This window comes from Miscanthus floridulus, chromosome 10 (genome assembly GCF_019320115.1).
Source record: "Miscanthus floridulus cultivar M001 chromosome 10, ASM1932011v1, whole genome shotgun sequence".
Lineage (NCBI taxonomy): Eukaryota > Viridiplantae > Streptophyta > Magnoliopsida > Poales > Poaceae > Miscanthus > Miscanthus floridulus.
This window is the reverse complement of record NC_089589.1, coordinates 133,303,261-133,321,288: the sequence shown is the minus strand read 5'-3', so window position 1 is coordinate 133,321,288 and position 18,028 is coordinate 133,303,261. Positions and strand designations below refer to the sequence as shown.

The 18,028-nt window shown below is 44.5% G+C and overlaps 2 protein-coding genes across 2 annotated transcripts; one reads left to right on the top strand and one right to left on the bottom strand.

The window, feature by feature from the left end:
- Window positions 1-1,533: 1,533 nt before the first annotated feature.
- On the bottom strand, window positions 1,534-12,023 carry LOC136489693 (disease resistance protein RGA4-like). Its single transcript, XM_066486260.1, has 3 exons — window positions 11,709-12,023; window positions 7,413-8,018; window positions 1,534-3,153 (listed from the first exon to the last, which is right to left on the bottom strand). Exons 1-3 carry the CDS (start codon window positions 12,021-12,023, stop codon window positions 1,534-1,536), a joined length of 2,541 nt encoding a protein of 846 aa, XP_066342357.1.
- Window positions 12,024-12,275: 252 nt separating this feature from the next.
- On the top strand, window positions 12,276-17,960 carry LOC136489692 (uncharacterized). The gene is made up of 4 exons (XM_066486259.1): window positions 12,276-12,320; window positions 12,409-12,582; window positions 12,658-13,035; window positions 17,910-17,960. Exons 1-4 carry the CDS (start codon window positions 12,276-12,278, stop codon window positions 17,958-17,960), a joined length of 648 nt encoding a protein of 215 aa, XP_066342356.1.
- The last annotated feature ends 68 nt before the right edge of the window (window positions 17,961-18,028 follow it).

Here is an 18,028-nt window from a genome sequence, read left to right as displayed (position 1 = left end):
AGTTAAAGATTAATTTACTCAGTTTGGACAATTTTTTTCTCCAACTTTTGAGGCCAGCTCTGACTTGCTTCAGTTTTGTTGACAGGTTCCTAGCAGCATGGGCAAAAAAAAGGTGAACCGTTCCAGTGAAGATTGACAGTATCCAAAAAAACCAGGATGATCAACCCAATAATTCTCAAATCTAAACATGTTGGATTTGGGTATTCTACTTCTAATGTGAACACTATAAGCAATATGATCAGAAACAGGTTTGGACACAGGCTGGACAAAAGTAGCAGGGAAGGACAGAGCCCAGCGTGGAAGAGGTAAAAAACCCAATCTAGTTTAATCAGATGAGGGTCAACCTGCATATTACTCCAAGAAAAGCTTGTACCACTGAACGGGATTTCAATAAGATCCAAATAAGTGATGAGTTCATTGAACATATTCATCTCTCCAAGCCCCCCCCCCCCCCCCCCCCCCCCTGGTTTATTCTTATTTTTAGGATCTCTGATAAGATTGAAATCACCAACAGTGATCCAATCTTCAAATTCAGATGTGTCAAGATTAGCAAACTAAGTGATGACAAAGCCAAGTTTTTCTGGAGAATGTGATGGTCCATATATATTGGTTACATGAAAGCTTTTGCTGTCTAATTTACTCAGCATTTTCACTGTAATTGCATATGAATTAGCCTGAACTATTGTACCATCAAAATAACTGCTATTCCATACAGTTAAAAGGCCACCTGAGGCACCAATGGAGGGAAAGTATGCAAATCTGTCTAAGCTTCTCGGACAGAATTTCTTGATGTAAAATTGATCAAAATCTCCCACAAAGATAGTGATTGGACATCAAAGATGATTAGCATAACCAAACTATACACATATTTGACATATAACTAACAGTTGGGCCTCGATCAAATATTTAGTTACCAAGTTTTACTGATCTTTGCAACTGAAAAGACAATGGCTATAAAACAACAACATTAATAATGGGCAACATATACATGTGTTTGCTCGTGATTAATAGAGTAGTAGCTATCACTTAACCACAAGGATTCAGTTTGATGCCCAAGGACGGCACTTGTAAGGCGACTATGGGCAGGACATGTGGCACTTGTAAGGATGAATTAAAAGAGCATTCAGGCTGCAAAAACAATTATCGTCACCAAAAGCATTGACTTCCATATTATTAAAATGTAGGTCTACAATGATAAGCTGGAATGGAAAGGTAACACTCGATAAGATATACAAATGTAAAATATTAATAATATCAAATGTAAATTATTACAAAGTAAGCTATATTGAAATGTAACAATAAATTATTTAGGAAATGAAGGTCACTACCAATTAAAGCCAACGCCCTAACAGTGAGCATCGTACTATCACTGCTAGGTGGAGGCTTTTCGTGGTTGTGTTCCTTATGCTTTCACTGTTGGGTATAGCCTCAACCGGGTCAGGGAACCGGCGATGATAGAAAAATCCATCACTGATTAGCCGCTCCCGCTGCTGGGCTTGACTCCGATGTCTGCTGGTTACCCTCTGCCAGGCTCTATGCCGGCATCTCCTGATTACCCTGTGCCGGGCCTGGTTCCGGCTGTGATCCATGGCCCTGTGCTATTGTGAGGGCGATTTGGTTGTTCGGAATCTGCAGGTTGAGTTGCTTTGGAAATGAATTCCTGATTGCGTTGCAACCGGGGCCCTTAAGCAATATTTGCTTGAGGGACCTCAGGAACTTTAGTCCAGAAAACTGCAGTGTAGATCCATCCTGGCAGTACAGCTTCACCTTCTCAAGCTTGGGCACCGCCCCTTGAGCGAACTGTACATGTATGCCGGGGCTGCATGCAATCTCCAGTACTTTGAGTTCACCAAAGGAGTTGGTTGGAAACCTTATACTACTCCCGCTGCTGGCTTGACCGCCTGAGACGAAGCAGGCCACACATACACATAGGCTGTTGTGCCGTTTGATGATGCCTGAGACGTGGAGCTTCCTCAACTGTTGAAGTCTATGGAGCTCATTCAGAATAGCCACCCCAGTAGATGATGAGCTGACGTCGATAGCACCCAGTGTGTGCAGAGCCTTGAGTGCCCCAATGCCTCTCGGCACTCTGACGCCTCCTTGACCATCGCCAGCACGAAGGTACTGCAGCTTGTGTAGCTTGACGATGCTTCCAGGGAGCCTGACAACACAGGTTCCTCTGACATCCAGAGCCTGGAGCTGCCTCAGGCCACCCATGGAACGTGGGAGGCGAGTAATCTCATTGCAACCTCTTAGGGAGAGGAACTTGAGGCGTGGCAGCTGCTCCACGATTTGCTTGAGGTCACCATCCCTCAGATTGCTCGTGGTGCCCTCCAGATCGAGCACCCGCAGCACCAGCATCATGTCCGAGACGAAGAATGGTTGCCACTCTCCAGTCACCGTCAGAGACCGTAGCCACGAGAAGTCCAAGCAGTCGAACACAGCCTTCTCTCCCGTCCATTTCCGGATAGCAAGATGCTGACCTACGTGTTCTGTGCTGGGATTTCGTCCACCCTCCAGCACGGTGACTTCCAGTGGCAGGAAAATTCTCTCTTCTGTTTCACACAAGGTGATGTACTCCAGGAACAAAGAGTTGACCTGGCAAGAGCTCATTCTCATCGTCCCAGTCCGACTACTGCTCTGTGGCGCCGCCGGCTGCGTTATAATTCCCAGTTCGGCAAGCTTGTGGAAGAGCTTCGTCTCCGTATACACCACCATGCTGCTGCTGTCTATGCCCTCCGAGTAGCCCTCCGCGATCCAACGCCTCACCAATCGGTCCCGACGAATGTTGCGTCCTTGATGGAAAATCGAGAGATAAAAGAGACATTTCTTGATGACTTGAGGGCAAGCATGAATGTTGGAATGCATCGAGGTGAACACTCTCAGTAAACTGCCAAGATCTGGATTAGCCCTCAACTTTTGCATGAAGTTGTCATTCAGATGCCTGAGCGCCGCAATCTTTGCGGCATCACCTTGTTTGGATACCAAGTAGCTCCGTAAACAACCTACTACTTCTGGAGATCTGCCACACTTGTTCATGATACCAAATGCTTCCTCTGTCAGCAGCATATCTAACTCTTCGTTTGTCATTTCGGGATCCTCCTGCCCAGGGGTTCCAGCTGGCACAACTTCACATAGCTGCTGTACAATAATCTGTGTATATGCAATTCGAAATAGGGAAATTTTATTAGTTAGATTAGACTGAACGCAATAACCGTATCGTTGTATTACATGTTATTTCACATGCACAAACTAGAAATTTTAGCTGTAATTTCACATGCCATTTTTGTTTACAATCTTGCTAATACTAATTAGAGGCCCTAAAGAAGCCTCCACATTAATCCAGCCGAGACGAGATAGGAAACAAGATAAATCGTAGAAATTTCCATGATCAAAGAAATATCAATCCTTTAGTTTTTGGGAGATTCTAATAATCATTATCAATAATAACCATTATGTTATATACAAAAAAAAATTACGCACCTTTGCCATAATGAAAAATACATAAAGCTAACTCCTAAATTTGTATCTAAATTATCCACATCTTCCATTATGAAAGAAAATGTAAAATATCCCATAGCATTACATATAAATTATAGAGCTATGTCACTGCAAAAGATAATTTGAAATAACCCCTTAATTTGTATTTAAATAACCCACATAAGCCATTATGAAACATTATGTAAAGTAACCCCTAAGTTTTCATATAAGTATGCTATATATGTTTCTAAATTAGACGCCACTATTAAATTAAAAGCATAATGCTATGCAACAATGTAGACTTTGTAACATTCATACAATAGATATATGGCAATTCACTTTAAGTTATATCAACTACATATATTAAATTGCATGTTTTCCTCTTTGTTCATTTCTTAAACACACTAGGCATGATAAATACTCTGTAGTTTTTATCTAGTTATGATAAACTTGTCAATTATTGTTCTATATGTTTTGTCATCCATATCCATAGTTTCTTCCTTTGCACGGCATCTCCGTGTATCTTTCATATTCATCTAATTGAAACATTAGCTTAAACTATGTGGCTCTTGCTGCAGCTCATATCAAATGATGTCATGAATCCAAATTTTGTTTTTAAAAATTTAATATTATTACTTGCAATAAAGTTTCTATCCTCAAGTTAAGTTGGAACTCTAGTGCTTGTTGTATCTTCTATTAACTCTCATTTTATACTTTTTAATAATATAAAAGGATTTTAGGTCGTAGACTGCACTCTTAGAAATACAATGTCATAAACTTCCATTTAAAGTTTGTATCACATCACCTAAGTTTATTGGTGATAGAGCTTGAAGCAAGATCTAGGATGGGGAAACATTGATGATATTAATATTTAAGCCTTATAATGATTGTTATTACTCCAAAAGAATTTCAAAGGCCAGGAAAATATAGCCACTTTTGGTCTGCACTAACCTCTCCCACTTCTGGAGATGTTTGAATAATTTATTAAGGAATTATATGAGCAATAATGCCGGGTTCATAAACCCAGGGTCCCTCATGGACTGGCTTCCCAGCAAAAGCTCGGCCCAGCAGACGACGTTGCGAACGACGTGCAAACTCCTGGGCCGGCCTAAACACCTAAACGACAGGCCAGAAGGCAATCCAATCTCCGACCGGAAGGCCTCGCTAAGGAGGAATAGCGCTCGCTTCCGACTCCGGCCCGCCTCTCCGACCGAATGGCCTGGCCAAGGAGGAACAACGCTCGCTTCCGACTCCAGCCCGCCTCTCCAACCGGAAGGCCTGGCCAAACACCGCTTCCGAACTCCGACCCGCGTCTCCGACCGGGGATGCACCGAACCCCTGCTTACAGCTCTTCACCGACTGGCGCAGTCGGAGCCAACTGGGACCAACCGACCAGGGACGCCCCCTCGGTGAGGACTAGGAAATGGACGGAGCAAATAAGATAGGGCACTCAAGTCAACCGTAATACCGAGGACCGTACCCTATACACCTACAGGATAGTACCGACATGACATGTCAAAAGAGTGCCTTGCAACCTTCTAGGCATGTCAGAACCCAAGCAGTGTTGTAGGCGCCGACATTTGCCCTACAGTGTTGTGGGCGCCCGCAACTCCCATACCAGACGAGCACAGTAAAACCCCTCGCATGCCTCTGGGCATCAACAGTATTGCAGGCACCGACGTTTGCCATACCAGAAGAAGACGACGCAACCTGCCACATGCATCTGACGTTAACAGTGTTATGGGCGCCTATAATCATCTTGTACCCGACGGCGTGGGCAATAAGACTTAGCAGACATACTCTCTCTCTCTCACTTGTAAGTCCACCCCTTCATCTATAAAAAGGGGTGCGCTCTCTCCCAAAAGAGGAGGATCAATTCAACACGCAACCACAGAACCACCAGGTTCAAACCTCGAGCACACGCTCAAACACTTAGCACATAGCGTAGCTCCCGTCACTCTCGGCCCTTCAGACCAGAGTCCGACCGGACTTCTTGCACCCCCATCTTTCTCACTTCCGTTTTTAACCGCACATCAAACTTCGAGCACCTGGGCTCAGGAATAAAATTACCAACTAACTCAAACTGGACGTAGGGCACGTTGCCTGAATCAGTATAAACCCTGTGTCATTGAGTGCTAGGTCACATCCGATTACAACGTACGGCAAAACTACAAATATTTACGTATTGGTCACTTTCTGCACCGAAAATAATGTTTAATTTCCATGAAGGTGTTTAATTTCATGGAGAAATTGTGGCCTTCATAAACAAATTAAGGACAAACCGGTTCAAATGGCACTAAATTAAAGAAGCAGAACATTGTTTGACGTCGCTCCAAGACAATGTGAAGCCATAGTATTTTCTTTAGTATAATGGAAATGTTGAAAACTATTACGCCATATACTACACCTCCAAAATTTTCTGCAAATACTGCAAATACTGAATACTGCATATCTGGCGCGTGTGTTCTTTTTTTTCTGGACTTTCCAATCAAATTTCACAAAATGAAGATGAAGAACTAATGATCACACTCTCCTGCTGCAATATATAATAATCAATTAATAATTTCACAGCACCCTGCTTCCAATACAGAGTAAACCGGTGTCCCAGATCGCATGGATCAATTTCCCTTAGTTTATGGTTACTTCGAACAAACAGATGCCTAAGAATCTTACATCTTCATTTCACTAGACAATTAAAGATCAGCGGTGGTTGCCTAAATTTAACATCTCTTGATATTTACAAAATTTAAAAGTCAACTTAATCTTACAATACTTATTTTCAATTATTTGGATATTTTCTCAGCCAGATTTGGTGGAATCTCCTACTGATAAGAACAAATCAAAGAAATTGTAATCTAGCTAGGATCATTTGTAATGTACTCCCTCCGTTCCAAATTATAAGACGTTTTGGCATTTATAGATACAAGGCTTTTACTATGTATCTAAACATAATTTATATCTAGGTGCATAGCAAAAGTTATGAATCTAGAAAAGCCAAAACGTCTTATAATTTGGAACGGAGGGAGTACTTCATGTAAGATCAATAAGGATTGAGAACCTATAGAACACATTTGTTTTTCTAATATTTTTTTGTTCTAGGCCTTCATTGGACCGCTGTGATATGATGTTTAGTTTCAAAATGGATAGATGATATTTTCTCTTATTTTCCAGTTGACTTATTTTATGCTTAGTAATGTGTGAATGAATTTTTAACGTTTTTTCCTAGTATTACTATGATATTTCTACAAGACTCTTCAACCTATTCATCATTTCTATGGTAATATAAAAAACACCGATCATAGTTATAGTTATCCAAATGATCTCCATCATCCAAATGATCTTAACAATTTAATTAAAGCTAATGGTTCTCTGTTAATTCTTAAACCTAATGTTTCTCTATCGATTCTGTTTAACTGGCTTTGTAAATATATATAAAGGTACCAAGAAGTACCATGATTGTAACTTGCTTTTTTTTGTTTATCTTATTAAGTATTACCTTTTCGTACCTAATGGTACCACTCCAAGCTAGGAAAGATACAAAGCCAATATTATTGCTCCTCTTTCTTATTACCACCCTACCTAACGTAGAACCTCTTTGTATAGACTAAAATAAGTTACTAGCTGACAGAAAAACTCTAGTTCATTCAAACAATCCAGCTTATACTCTAGCTTATAGCTGATTTTAAACTATTCAACCGCCGAGCTTATAAAAAGCTAGTCGTTGGCACCCACCAGCTATATATCACAGCTTATAAAAAATTTAGCTAATCCAAATGGACCCATGGAAACCCCAAATGAATTCAGATTCTCATGACGGCAGTCTCCAAATTAAAATAGCATGCATGCCAATCAATTCTATCAAGTCAGACTATAGTAGCAACCACCCTAAAAATAAGTCGATGTTTGTTTTAGGAAATTAAATAAAAACGTACCTTATCTCTCATGTGATGACGCATTTCATCTACTCGTAGACTTCTAATGCTGCATATCTCATCTTCAATTGTTGCACAATGTCTGGCAACAGTTGGGTCCCTTGTAACAACAACGATACAGCTTATACAAGCTGTCAATGGCAGCCTGGCCTGTAGTATGGAGTTCCAGTCATTCGTGGACTGCAAGCCGTCAATAACAAGTAGAAACCGCCGCTTCTGGTGCATAAGTTTCGAACATTCACTGATGAAATCTTGGCCCATATTTGAAGTTCCTATCCAGCAGAAGAATAATCTCCGACAGAACTCCATGATGTCGAAAGGATGGGGTACATCGACCCAAGCATAGTCGCCAAACAAGTCCTCCAGCATCTCGCGCTGTATGCATCTATAATACATAGTTTTGACGATAAATGTTTTTCCAGCACCAGCATTCCCACACACTGAGATCACATGATGTTTGTCTCTCCAGTCAGGTGAAGTTATCAGCTCCTCAAGTTTCTTTTCTTCAGAAGAATCACGACCCACAAGCCGGTTAGAACAAAGCCAATCGTAAGCATCAGCCAGCTTTGACGAGCGCCTTGGCCTGATCAAATTGTCATCATCACACTGCAAATGACAAGTGACAGAATCACAAAATCAACTCAGATCCTTGGGTGGCAAACTAAACTTTTAAATTTCAAGTTCACTTGATGGTATACCACTTGTACTTTAATTTACATGTTACCCACTTTCAAAAGTGATTATGTGAATATCGATATAAGAGCTAGGTCAAACTAAAGTTGACTAAGGCCCTATTTCGTATAACTTCTTTGGGAAGCACTTTCCAATGAAGTTGTGCAAATAGAGTAAAAATATAGTCAAAATAGGAAGACCTGACCTAGCTTCTTCTTGTTTTTGTACAAATAGGAAAGTTGTGTGAATAAGCACGAATAGAATAAGTTGGACAAAAGCATGACATTTGGTTATTATTTTCAGCTTATTTTGGCCCTAAACAACTTATAAGCTGTATCAACCAGGGCTAAGTCCAACATGGTTTGTTTCGAATGATTTAAATATAGTTTCAATTAAAACTTAATTTGCTAAGAAACTTCGAATTTCACCTGAATATGTATGCTGAGAAATTACATGATTTTTTGTACCTCTCTAAACTATGTTTGTAGATATATTTCTTGGATTTTTGGAGTTTATTTGGAGACTAAACTGGTTAACTTAAGACTCAAATATAACATTATGGGAAGAATCTCAATTCAAAACAATAAGAGATTTGATAATAGATACAAGCAAAATGCGCCATGCTTCTTTTCTAGCATCTATTTCAAATTTTTGAAAATTTTAGAGATATGTAAGTCTTTTGTTTAGGATCAACAAAAAAAAAAATTCAAAACACCTAACACGGACACAGGACACACACTCACAGATGTGTCACGGCATAGAAGCGGACGTGATTCGCTACTACTCTTTGGCACGACTCTGGTAGCCAGTCACGCCATACGTATTGACATGACCACTTGACCACGGGGCGCTTGGCTGGGCCATGCCCCCCTCACAATACAATTTTCACTTGCTAAACAGTAACTTTTTACTATTCATAGCTGATTAAGACTTGATTATAAAGAATGGGCCCTGCTGCTTCTCCGGTCAAGCTCTGCCACTGGACATGACTCGATCAGTATCATGCTACACTAGTATCCTGCTCCCTCCGTCCCGAAATAATTGTTGTTTTCGCTTCCCGATAAATAATTTTGACAAATTTTATATAAAAAATATTAATATTTATGATACATAATTAATATCATTAGATAGATCGTTAAATCTATTTTTATAATAAATTTATTTAGAAATTGTAACACCCTAAAATTTGCCTCTTTTGAAAATAGGTATAAAATTTTTGTGCTCATAAAATATAGGAAAATAATTTTTTTCATTAAATTAAAATTCATCATAAGGTTTAGCAATATGTTTGTGCATACATGCCCTTTCATTTAATGTATTTGATTGATTGGTTTTGATTGAAAATTCAAAATGGTTTAAATTGCTTTTGCAAAAGTAATTAAAAATGGTTTTGAAATGAAAGAAAAGAAAATTTGAAAATAAAAGGATTTAAAAAGGTGTAAAATTTATTTTTGAAAACTTATCAAATTTCTCATTTATGTATGAATTGAAAAGGTGTATTTGAAATCCTATTCAAATTTGATCTGGTTTACATTTGAATTGGTTTTGAAAAATAAAATAGAAAAGAAAAATTATCTCTTCCTCTATTTAGGCCCGAAGGCCTGCATCTCTTGCTCCCCGCGCAGCCCAGTGGCTGGCCTGCCCTCTCCTCTCCCTCTCTATCACGCGTGGGCCGCCTGTTTCTTTTCTCTTGCGCGGCCCAGTGCCGAGCAGCAGCCCACCTCGCCTTTGGCCGTAGCCCGCTCCCGCCTCCAGCTCCCTTTGGCCCAGCGCGTGAGCGCCCTCTCTCTCTCCCTCGGTTCACTGACCGCTCGGTCCCTCGCCTTGTCTCACCGACCGCTCGGGCCCGCTCGTCAGTTCCGCTTCTTACCTCAGCTCGTCTACGCCCAGGACTCCGCCGCCGCCGCCCGGAGTCCGCGCTCGCCCCCGTCCTGCGTCGTTGCCGTGCACGCCATGCTGCGCCGGCCTCTTAAATAGTGAGCCCGCGCCGAGCGGCCTACCCCACGTCCTATCTCGCATCGCCCGAGCGCCAGCAGCCGCGCCGCCACCTAGCGCCTCCGTCCGCTGTCGACCAGCCAAGCACAGCGCCGTCTCCTCTTGCTCCGTGCCGCCAAAATTCCCCTAGGTGAGTTCGCTATCTCCTCCTCTCTTCTCCCGTGCTCCCCGCTTATTTTCCCGTGGTCGGTTGCTCGTTTTCGAGGTTCGCCGCCTGAGCTCCCTTTGCCGGCCATGGCGCGCCGCCGTGATTTCCCCTGTTCCGGTCGGCCGCCGTCGCCTTTCGCCCGACCGAGCCAATCACGGCCGTCCATCTCTAATCCGACGGCCCAAAAGCAAAGATACCCCTTCGCGTGTCCATTTTACTAAAGAGTTCCTGCGTTTTTCAATAATAGAACCCGCGGTCCGCATGTGGAGATGTCCAGGTTTTAGCCACCCGACGTCGCCACTTGCTCGAAACTTTCTCAAATTTTTACCACAGCCTCCGCATGCGATGACAAGACACGTCGTCAAGTTTCGTCATTTTCGGACTCCGTTTCGATTTTATAAAATTTAAAAACACTTTTCACGCGCGTGGCTCGGCGTGTTCCGACACCAACACGGTCGAAATTTCACGCGAGGCCCCGCACACGGCCTCAACATGCTCCAAACATCATGAATATCATTTTCTGAATCGCCGGATTCCATTATTTCATGTACCTGCAGTTCAAATCTAGGAGCTGCCGGAAAAAATCAAAGAAACAGAAAAAATCAATGGAATATAGCAAAATAAATCAAAATGACCCCAAACTTGGAATATATCATGTACTTACTGTAGCAAGGCAACACAAAAAAACTGGGATCGAAAATCGAAAAAAAAAATTAATTCTTTGCCGACTGCCATCAGTGGCAGTTGGCAAAGAGCCTTTGCCGACTGCCAGGGAGGATGGCAGTCGGCAAAGAATTTCTGAGAAAAAAATCAAAAATAACCTTTGCCGACTGCCAGGGAGCAGAGCAGTCGGCAAAGTATTTTTTAAAAAAATTAAAAAAAATAATTTTTTGAAAAAAAAATAATAGACCTTTGCCGACTGCGTCACATGCTGGCAGTCGGCAAAGGGAAAAAAATAAAAAAAAAGAAAAACGTCGCCTTATCCGCTCGGCCCCGCCCTCCCCTCCCCAAAATCCCGCCCGCCTGCCCCAAATAACCCGCCGCCCGCCGCGGCACCCAGGCCGCCCCCGCCGTCGACGCCGTCGCCAGGCCGGCCGCCGGCGCAACCCCCCCGCGCTCCCCCTCCCCGCGCCCCTCCCCTCCCTCTCTCCCGCGCCGGCGGATCCCCTCCTCCTCCTCCCCGGCCGCGCCGCCCTCCCCGGCGGCCGCGCGCCCCCTCCCCGGCGGCCGCGCGCGCCCTCCCCGGCGGCCGGCGCTCCCCCGCCCCCCCGCGCGGCGCGGCCCCCCCCGCGCGGCGCGGCCCTCCCCGGCGCCCCCCCCCCCCCCCCCCCCGCGCTGGTCCCTCCCCCGGCGCGGCCATCCCCGGCGGCGCCCCCCCCCCCTCCCCCCCGCGCTGGGCCACCCCGCGGCGCGTCCCCCCCCCCCGCTGGCCCACCGCGCTTGGGCCCCTCCGGCGCCGGCCGCCCCGCCCAGGCCCTCACCGGCGCTGCCCGCCCCCCGATCCGGCCCCGGCCAGGCGCGCCGCGCTGAGCTCCGGCGTCGGCCCCGCAGCGGCCGCGGCCTCGCCCCGACCTGCCCCGGCGCCGTCGCTGCCCCGCCCCGATCCGGCGTGCCCCGCTCCGTCCGCCGTCCGCCGTCCGCGCGCCGTCCGCCGTTCCGCGCGCCTTGCGTCGCCGTCCTCGCCGCGCCATCCTCGCCTCGCCGTCCTCACCTCGCCGCGACGTCCTCGCCTCGCCGCGCCGTCCCCGCCTCGCCGTCCTCGCGTGCGCCTCTGCTCCACGCGCCGGTGACGCCATCCGTGACGATGAGGTAGTAGTACTACTAGTAGTAGTAGTTTACTTTGTTAATACCTGCTTATATTCTTCTGCATGGATTGGAAATAAATTTGTGGTTGTCGGCCATCGTGCCTGACATGTATATGTGTTTGTCGGCCATCATGCCATCTTTTCTTGCAGGTTTGGTACATGAGGCGCGCCTACAGGCCATCCGCGACTTCCACGCCAACGTGCTTGGAGAGAACATCAAGAAGCCCCAAATCCGCCTAGAGAATGAACTCGAGGGAGGCCGACCTCACCCAAGCGCAATACGAGCAGGTAATTAAGTATGACAACATTCGTTCAGATTCCTTCAGTGAAACATTACACTAATCTTCTCGCATGTCAAATACTTGATGTCATGCAGGTGTGTCCGTCGTGGTGCGACAACCACAGGGAATGCTGGACAGAGATTGTGCGCATGTGGCGCACGGATGAGGCGTACGCGAGGCGCGCCGACCGTCAGGGCCGCCGCGCGCAGATGCGAGGGGTGTCACACCACCAAGGGAATCAGCCCCTCCCCCAGTTCGCGACAAGATGGGTATGCGTCCGTTCATGTCTTAATCCTTGCGCTCAATTGTCAATACTTGTAACCATGTTTGTGTTTTCAATGCAGACGCAGACGCACGGTGGGCAGGAAATCAACGAGTACACCACGTACCTCCTCTCTCACAAGGGCAAGGCGACGGATCCGAACAACGTCTACAACCCGGAGGACGGGCCCGATGCGTACACCAACCCCACCGCCTACGAGAAGGCCACCGAGTACACCGTCGCGGCTCGCCAGCGCTACGGGGAGACGTTCGACCCCACCGCCGAGCCCCTGGACACAGACCTCCTACAGAGGTTGGGACCAGGGAAGCAGCATGGTCGCTACTACATGGCCCACAGCGCCCTCGACCCGTCCCAGGTTCCTACGCTGACCCAGGTTCGATCCACGCCCACGAGCTCCAGCGACATCCCTGTAGCGCCCCGACGGCAGTCAGCGTCACAGGTAAGTGCCGTTTCGTTCGTCGTTCACTCGTTTCGCACCTGTACATACAATCAACACTGCGGATGTAATATTGCAGGCCCAGATGGAGGCCAAGATGGAGGAGAGGATCGCCACGTTGCACGCGCAGATGATGGCGCAACAGATGGCTTACCAGCAAAGCCTGCAGCAGCACTACAACACTCAGATGCAGAACATGGCCAGCTTCTTCCAGTCCATGCAGACGCCCGGGGCGTCTACACCGCCTCCTCTTCCAATGTTCGCTCCACCGCCTCCTCCTCCAGAGTTTTTTCCTGTGCCTGCTCCTGTCGCTCCTGGAGGGACCCCCGGTGAGTATATTGACTCTTAGCTTTAACTTGTGCGTCCATGCTGCAGATACTAATGACATCACTTGGCGTTTAACTTGTGCAGGTACAGTCGGCGGGTTCGAACCCGTCTCCTGGAGGTCCCGGCCATCAGATGATGTCGTATCCACCACCTGCACCCTATCCACCGTATCCACCTCCGCGTGGCCCTCCTCCGACGTACTCGTGGCCGCCGGTGCGCGGACGGTGGCAGTACGCGTAGGCGCCTCAGTTTGGTCCAAGGGGGTTTCCGTGGGCAAACCCTGGGGGCTCTGGGGGCGGAGCGGACGACGAGACCGGGGATGGCGCGACGAGCTAGGTACTTGTCGATTCTGTTATCATGTATCCACCGTATCGTCGAAGTTGTTGTCATGTATTTCTTTTCTTCGTTATGGACCTAGACTTGTTATGTTGAACTTCGTGTGATGGACGTCGACTTGTGGTGTTCGACGTGTTGGACTTCATGTGATGGTTGTAATGCACTTGTGTGGTTGTTATTGTGACATATATGTGAGATATATGTGATGTTGTGCGTTATTGTGATATATGTGGTGATGTTGGCGACAAATGTGATGAAATTGTGATATAAATGGTGCTACCGGTGCTTCTGGTGAAATTGGATTATAATTTGTGATTTTGCAGGGTTTTGATGCGAGAAAACAGAAAACAAAAGCAAAAAAAAAAAAATTCCAGCTTTGCCGACTGTTTACAGTCGGCAAAGCTGGGCAAAAAAACCCTAGGACAGAGTCTTTGCCGACTGCAATGGGAGGCAGTCGGCAAAGAGGTCAAACCTTTGCCGACTGCAACTCCGAAAGCAGTCGGCAAAGAACATTTCAAAAAAAAATATTTTCTTTCTTTGCCGACTGCCGAGCTGGCGGCCAGTCGGCAAACAATTTTTGAAAAAAAAATTCTTTGCCGACTGCCGAGGAACCAGCAGTCGGCAAAGCCTGCCGTCAGGGCTGACGGCGCCACGTGGCTATGCCAACTGCTGGCGTGGCAGTTGGCAAAGGATTTGCCGACTGTGTGCCACGTGGCAGTCGGCAAATCCGCCTTTGCCGACCCAGGCTTTGACGACTGCTCTTTGCCGACTGCCACGTGGCTTTGCGGTCGGCAAAGCCTTTGCCGACTGGGTTTATGCCTTTGCCGACCGGGGCAAGCAGTCGGCAAAGAGGCGTTTTCCTGTAGTGGTATCAACCAGGGCTAAGTCCAACATGGTTTGTTTCGAATGATTTAAATTAGCTGGATCATAGGTCTCGTCATAGGTCTCGTCATCACTATCAACATTGTCCAACTCATCAACACTATCCGAAGGAGGAATGTTGTCTTCATTGTCATTGCCCAAATGTAATCGCTCAAGCATTTGTATGTCCTTCAGATTTCGCACCTCGTCTCCAGCGTCCTCGTCATCATCCCTTTCATTGTCTACTTCCATTCCTATCTCTTCGGTTAAGTCTATGTCAAACCTCCCTTGTAGCCCCTCTTCTTGATAGAACTCTCCATCATATGTGTTTGGGTTGAAGTTGTAATCTTCATCGTTTGGGACAGGTAGTTTACCGTGTGGCGATACCTTGTGCACAATAGACCAACCCTTAAGATGCTCGGCGTCTTTGCACGCGTATGACGTATAATAAACCTGGACGGCCTGTTGAGCCACAATGTAGACATCTTTTCCTGGATAGACGGAATCCTGTCGAATCTCGACTAGCCCAAGCTTAGGGGTTCGTCTCGTTACACCAGGATGAAACCAGTGGCATTTGAATATGACAGGAGTAAGAGGTTTAGAACCATAAAATGATAGTTCGTAGATTTCTTCAATTCTTCCATAATAGTCGAGATGTCCTGGTTTGTAAGCATCGTACGTGACAACGTGCACGAAATCTTCTGAAATTTTGATAATAGCCTCCACATATGATATTACGACATCTCAACAAGTTTCATGATTTTCGGACTTCGTTTGCTTTTTATAGAATTTAAAAACACTGCACATGTAATTTCGCGGACATGTTTCGTGAACAAGATATCCGAAATTTCGGGTCCGTTCCTAAATACGGCCTCTCACAACACTCAATAACCTGACTATCAATTTTCGAATCATTAAACTCCATTATTCGTACCACGTGCAGTTCAAATTTCTAATTTCCGGAAAAATTCAAGTAAACGAAATAAAGTAACTAAATATAACAAAAAGACACAAAAAATCCCCAAATTGTAACTAGGAGTTCCTGGTGCTTTAAAAGGGCTGCACAAAAAAATTGGAGGCCAAAAACAAAAAAACAAAAAAAACTTTGCCGAGTGCCGGGGCATGGCACTCGGCAAAGGATGTCTTTGCCGAGTGCAAGCCATCAGGCACTCGGCAAAGAATGTTTTAATTTTTTTTAAAATTTCCTCTTTGCCGAGTGCATCCACAGGAGCACTCGGCAAAGAAATAATAAAAAAAATTAAATCTTTGCCGAGTGCTGTCCCAGGGGCACTCGGCAAAGTATTTTAAAAATAAAAAAAATTTCTTTGCCGAGCGCCAGATTTGAGACGCTCGGCAAAGATTTTTTTTTTTAAAAAAAATTAAATCTTTGCCGAGTGCCAGATCTGGGGCACTCGGCAAAGAAATTTTTTTAAAAAAAACAAATCTTTGCCGAGTGCCTAACTGCAGGCGCTCGGCAAAGAAGGCCGTGACCGGACGCCATTTCCACGGGCAGCCTATGCCGAGTGTAGAGATTTTGCCGAGAGTCTGGCGCTCGGCATAGAAGTCCTTTGCCGAGTGCCCGTCTTTGCCGAGTGCCCAGCACTCGGCAAAGAAATCTTTGCCGAGTGTAATTCTTTGCCGAGTGTAGCACTCGGCAAAGAAGGTCTTTGCCGAGTGCCTGATTTTTGACACTCGGCAAAGAATTTTGCACTCGGCAAAGTCTCTGTTTCCAGTAGTGAAGGCGTGACTTTAATAAGAAACCTAATATAAGTAACCCTAAATTTACATCAAAATTATCGACCATGCCATTGTCATAGATAGATAATCTAAGTGACCCTTTTAAAGTTTTATTATCAAAATCACCTACATTTGTAATTTTGAAAAATAAAAGAAAACATTCTCCGGAGAATCTATATGCAAATTAATTATGAACATTATCGTTTACAAAATTAATTATCAACATTTCCAAATTTAAATATATGACCTCATAAGATATATATGATGCAACAATAGCTATCATAGTTAATGGTAAGGTTTCAAACTAATTGTATGTTTAAAATATGTAGAGGTATCATGCAAAGGAAAAGTATAAATATGCATGATTGAAAAATATATACATTAGTCCCTTGCAAGCAACTAATTAATAAGTTCGATTACTGGACATGTAGTACATAATACCTATTGAAAATAAATAAAGATAAAAAAACATAGAATTTAATATAATTAATTCTTTACTGATCACATGTATTAAATAGTAACTAATACTTATATCTCCTCAAATTCTAGCCTGTGCAAGAGCATAGATTGATGAACTCATGTAATCTAAGTCTTGTACTCTCACGACGGTGCAGCCTAAAAAATTTGTATAGTTTATGTTTATTTACAATCCTAAATAATTAAATGCATTGTGTTTTATTTAGAATTTCGATTCTATGATCCTTTGAATGGTTTGAAGAACAAAAAAGTTTCTTGTCTACATTTTAAATGTGAATTATTTTACAATGGTTGGAAAAAATATGAACCATCCATATTACGAGAAATTGAACGGTGCAATATTTTGATTATTATGATTCCTTTAATGTTATATAAGAACATTTTTTTTTAGTTTTGCATTGAAGTTTGCAGCGTGTGTGCCAATCCATTGTGTGTGCAAAAGTATTTGGGCCTGCAAACCTTGTGTGTGTGTGTCAATCCATTGTGTGATGCTCCTCAGATCAATATTTTGTGTGCAAAAGTATCTCTGCAACCTTGTGAAGTCATCCTTTATGATGTTCCAGCATTTTTTTAATGAAGAGCCCATTAAAATCATTTGGGCCTGGAGCATGACTGTTGGGTAGGTTTTTTTTATCACTATGTCAATATCATCTTGGGTAAATTCTTCATCAGGGTGACTCAGATTATCTTGTGTCAGTAGAGTGCTCAGGTTATATGCCATATTGTGAAATTCACCGATTCCAAGCCTAAGTTTGAAGGCTGCCCAAAGTAAGTTTGCTTTCTGATCATGATCTATGACAGAGATGTTCCATCTGATTTTGAGAGACTAACAATAAAATTTCTTATGTTAGCAATTGTAGCCATGGTGTGAAAAAATGAGTATTTTCATCATCTAGATTGATCCATCTTACTGAGTTTCTTTGTTTCCCGTAAATTCTTTTAGACTCCAACAGATTAGCAAGGTGGGATTTGACTAAGCTTCGGAAAGATGTTTCAAGACTAGACAGGGCTCTTTGATCCTCCAGGCCATCCAACACCAAAAGTACCCAATTTCAGTTAAAGATTAATTTACTCAGTTTGGACAATTTTTTTCTCCAACTTTTGAGGCCAGCTCTGACTTGCTTCAGTTTTGTTGACAGGTTCCTAGCAGCATGGGCAAAAAAAAGGTGAACCGTTCCAGTGAAGATTGACAGTATCCAAAAAAACCAGGATGATCAACCCAATAATTCTCAAATCTAAACATGTTGGATTTGGGTAT

Bases quoted from the DNA above. Each gene is read 5' to 3' on its own strand.
- LOC136489693 (XM_066486260.1), bottom strand. From the start codon at position 12,023: ATGGCGTCACCGGCGCGTGGAGCAGAGGCGCACGCGAGGACGGCGAGG. The intron at 8,019-11,708 runs GTGAGGGCCTGG...TGTCATTTGCAG, and splicing joins TCGGGGGGCGGGCAGCGCCG to TGTGATGATGACAATTTGAT. The intron at 3,154-7,412 runs GTACGTTTTTAT...GCATATACACAG, and splicing joins GTCATCACATGAGAGATAAG to ATTATTGTACAGCAGCTATG.
- LOC136489692 (XM_066486259.1), top strand. From the start codon at position 12,276: ATGAACTCGAGGGAGGCCGACCTCACCCAAGCGCAATACGAGCAG. The intron at 12,583-12,657 runs GTATGCGTCCGT...TTTTCAATGCAG, and splicing joins CCCAGTTCGCGACAAGATGG to ACGCAGACGCACGGTGGGCA. The intron at 13,036-17,909 runs GTAAGTGCCGTT...TTTTGTTGACAG, and splicing joins GACGGCAGTCAGCGTCACAG to GTTCCTAGCAGCATGGGCAA.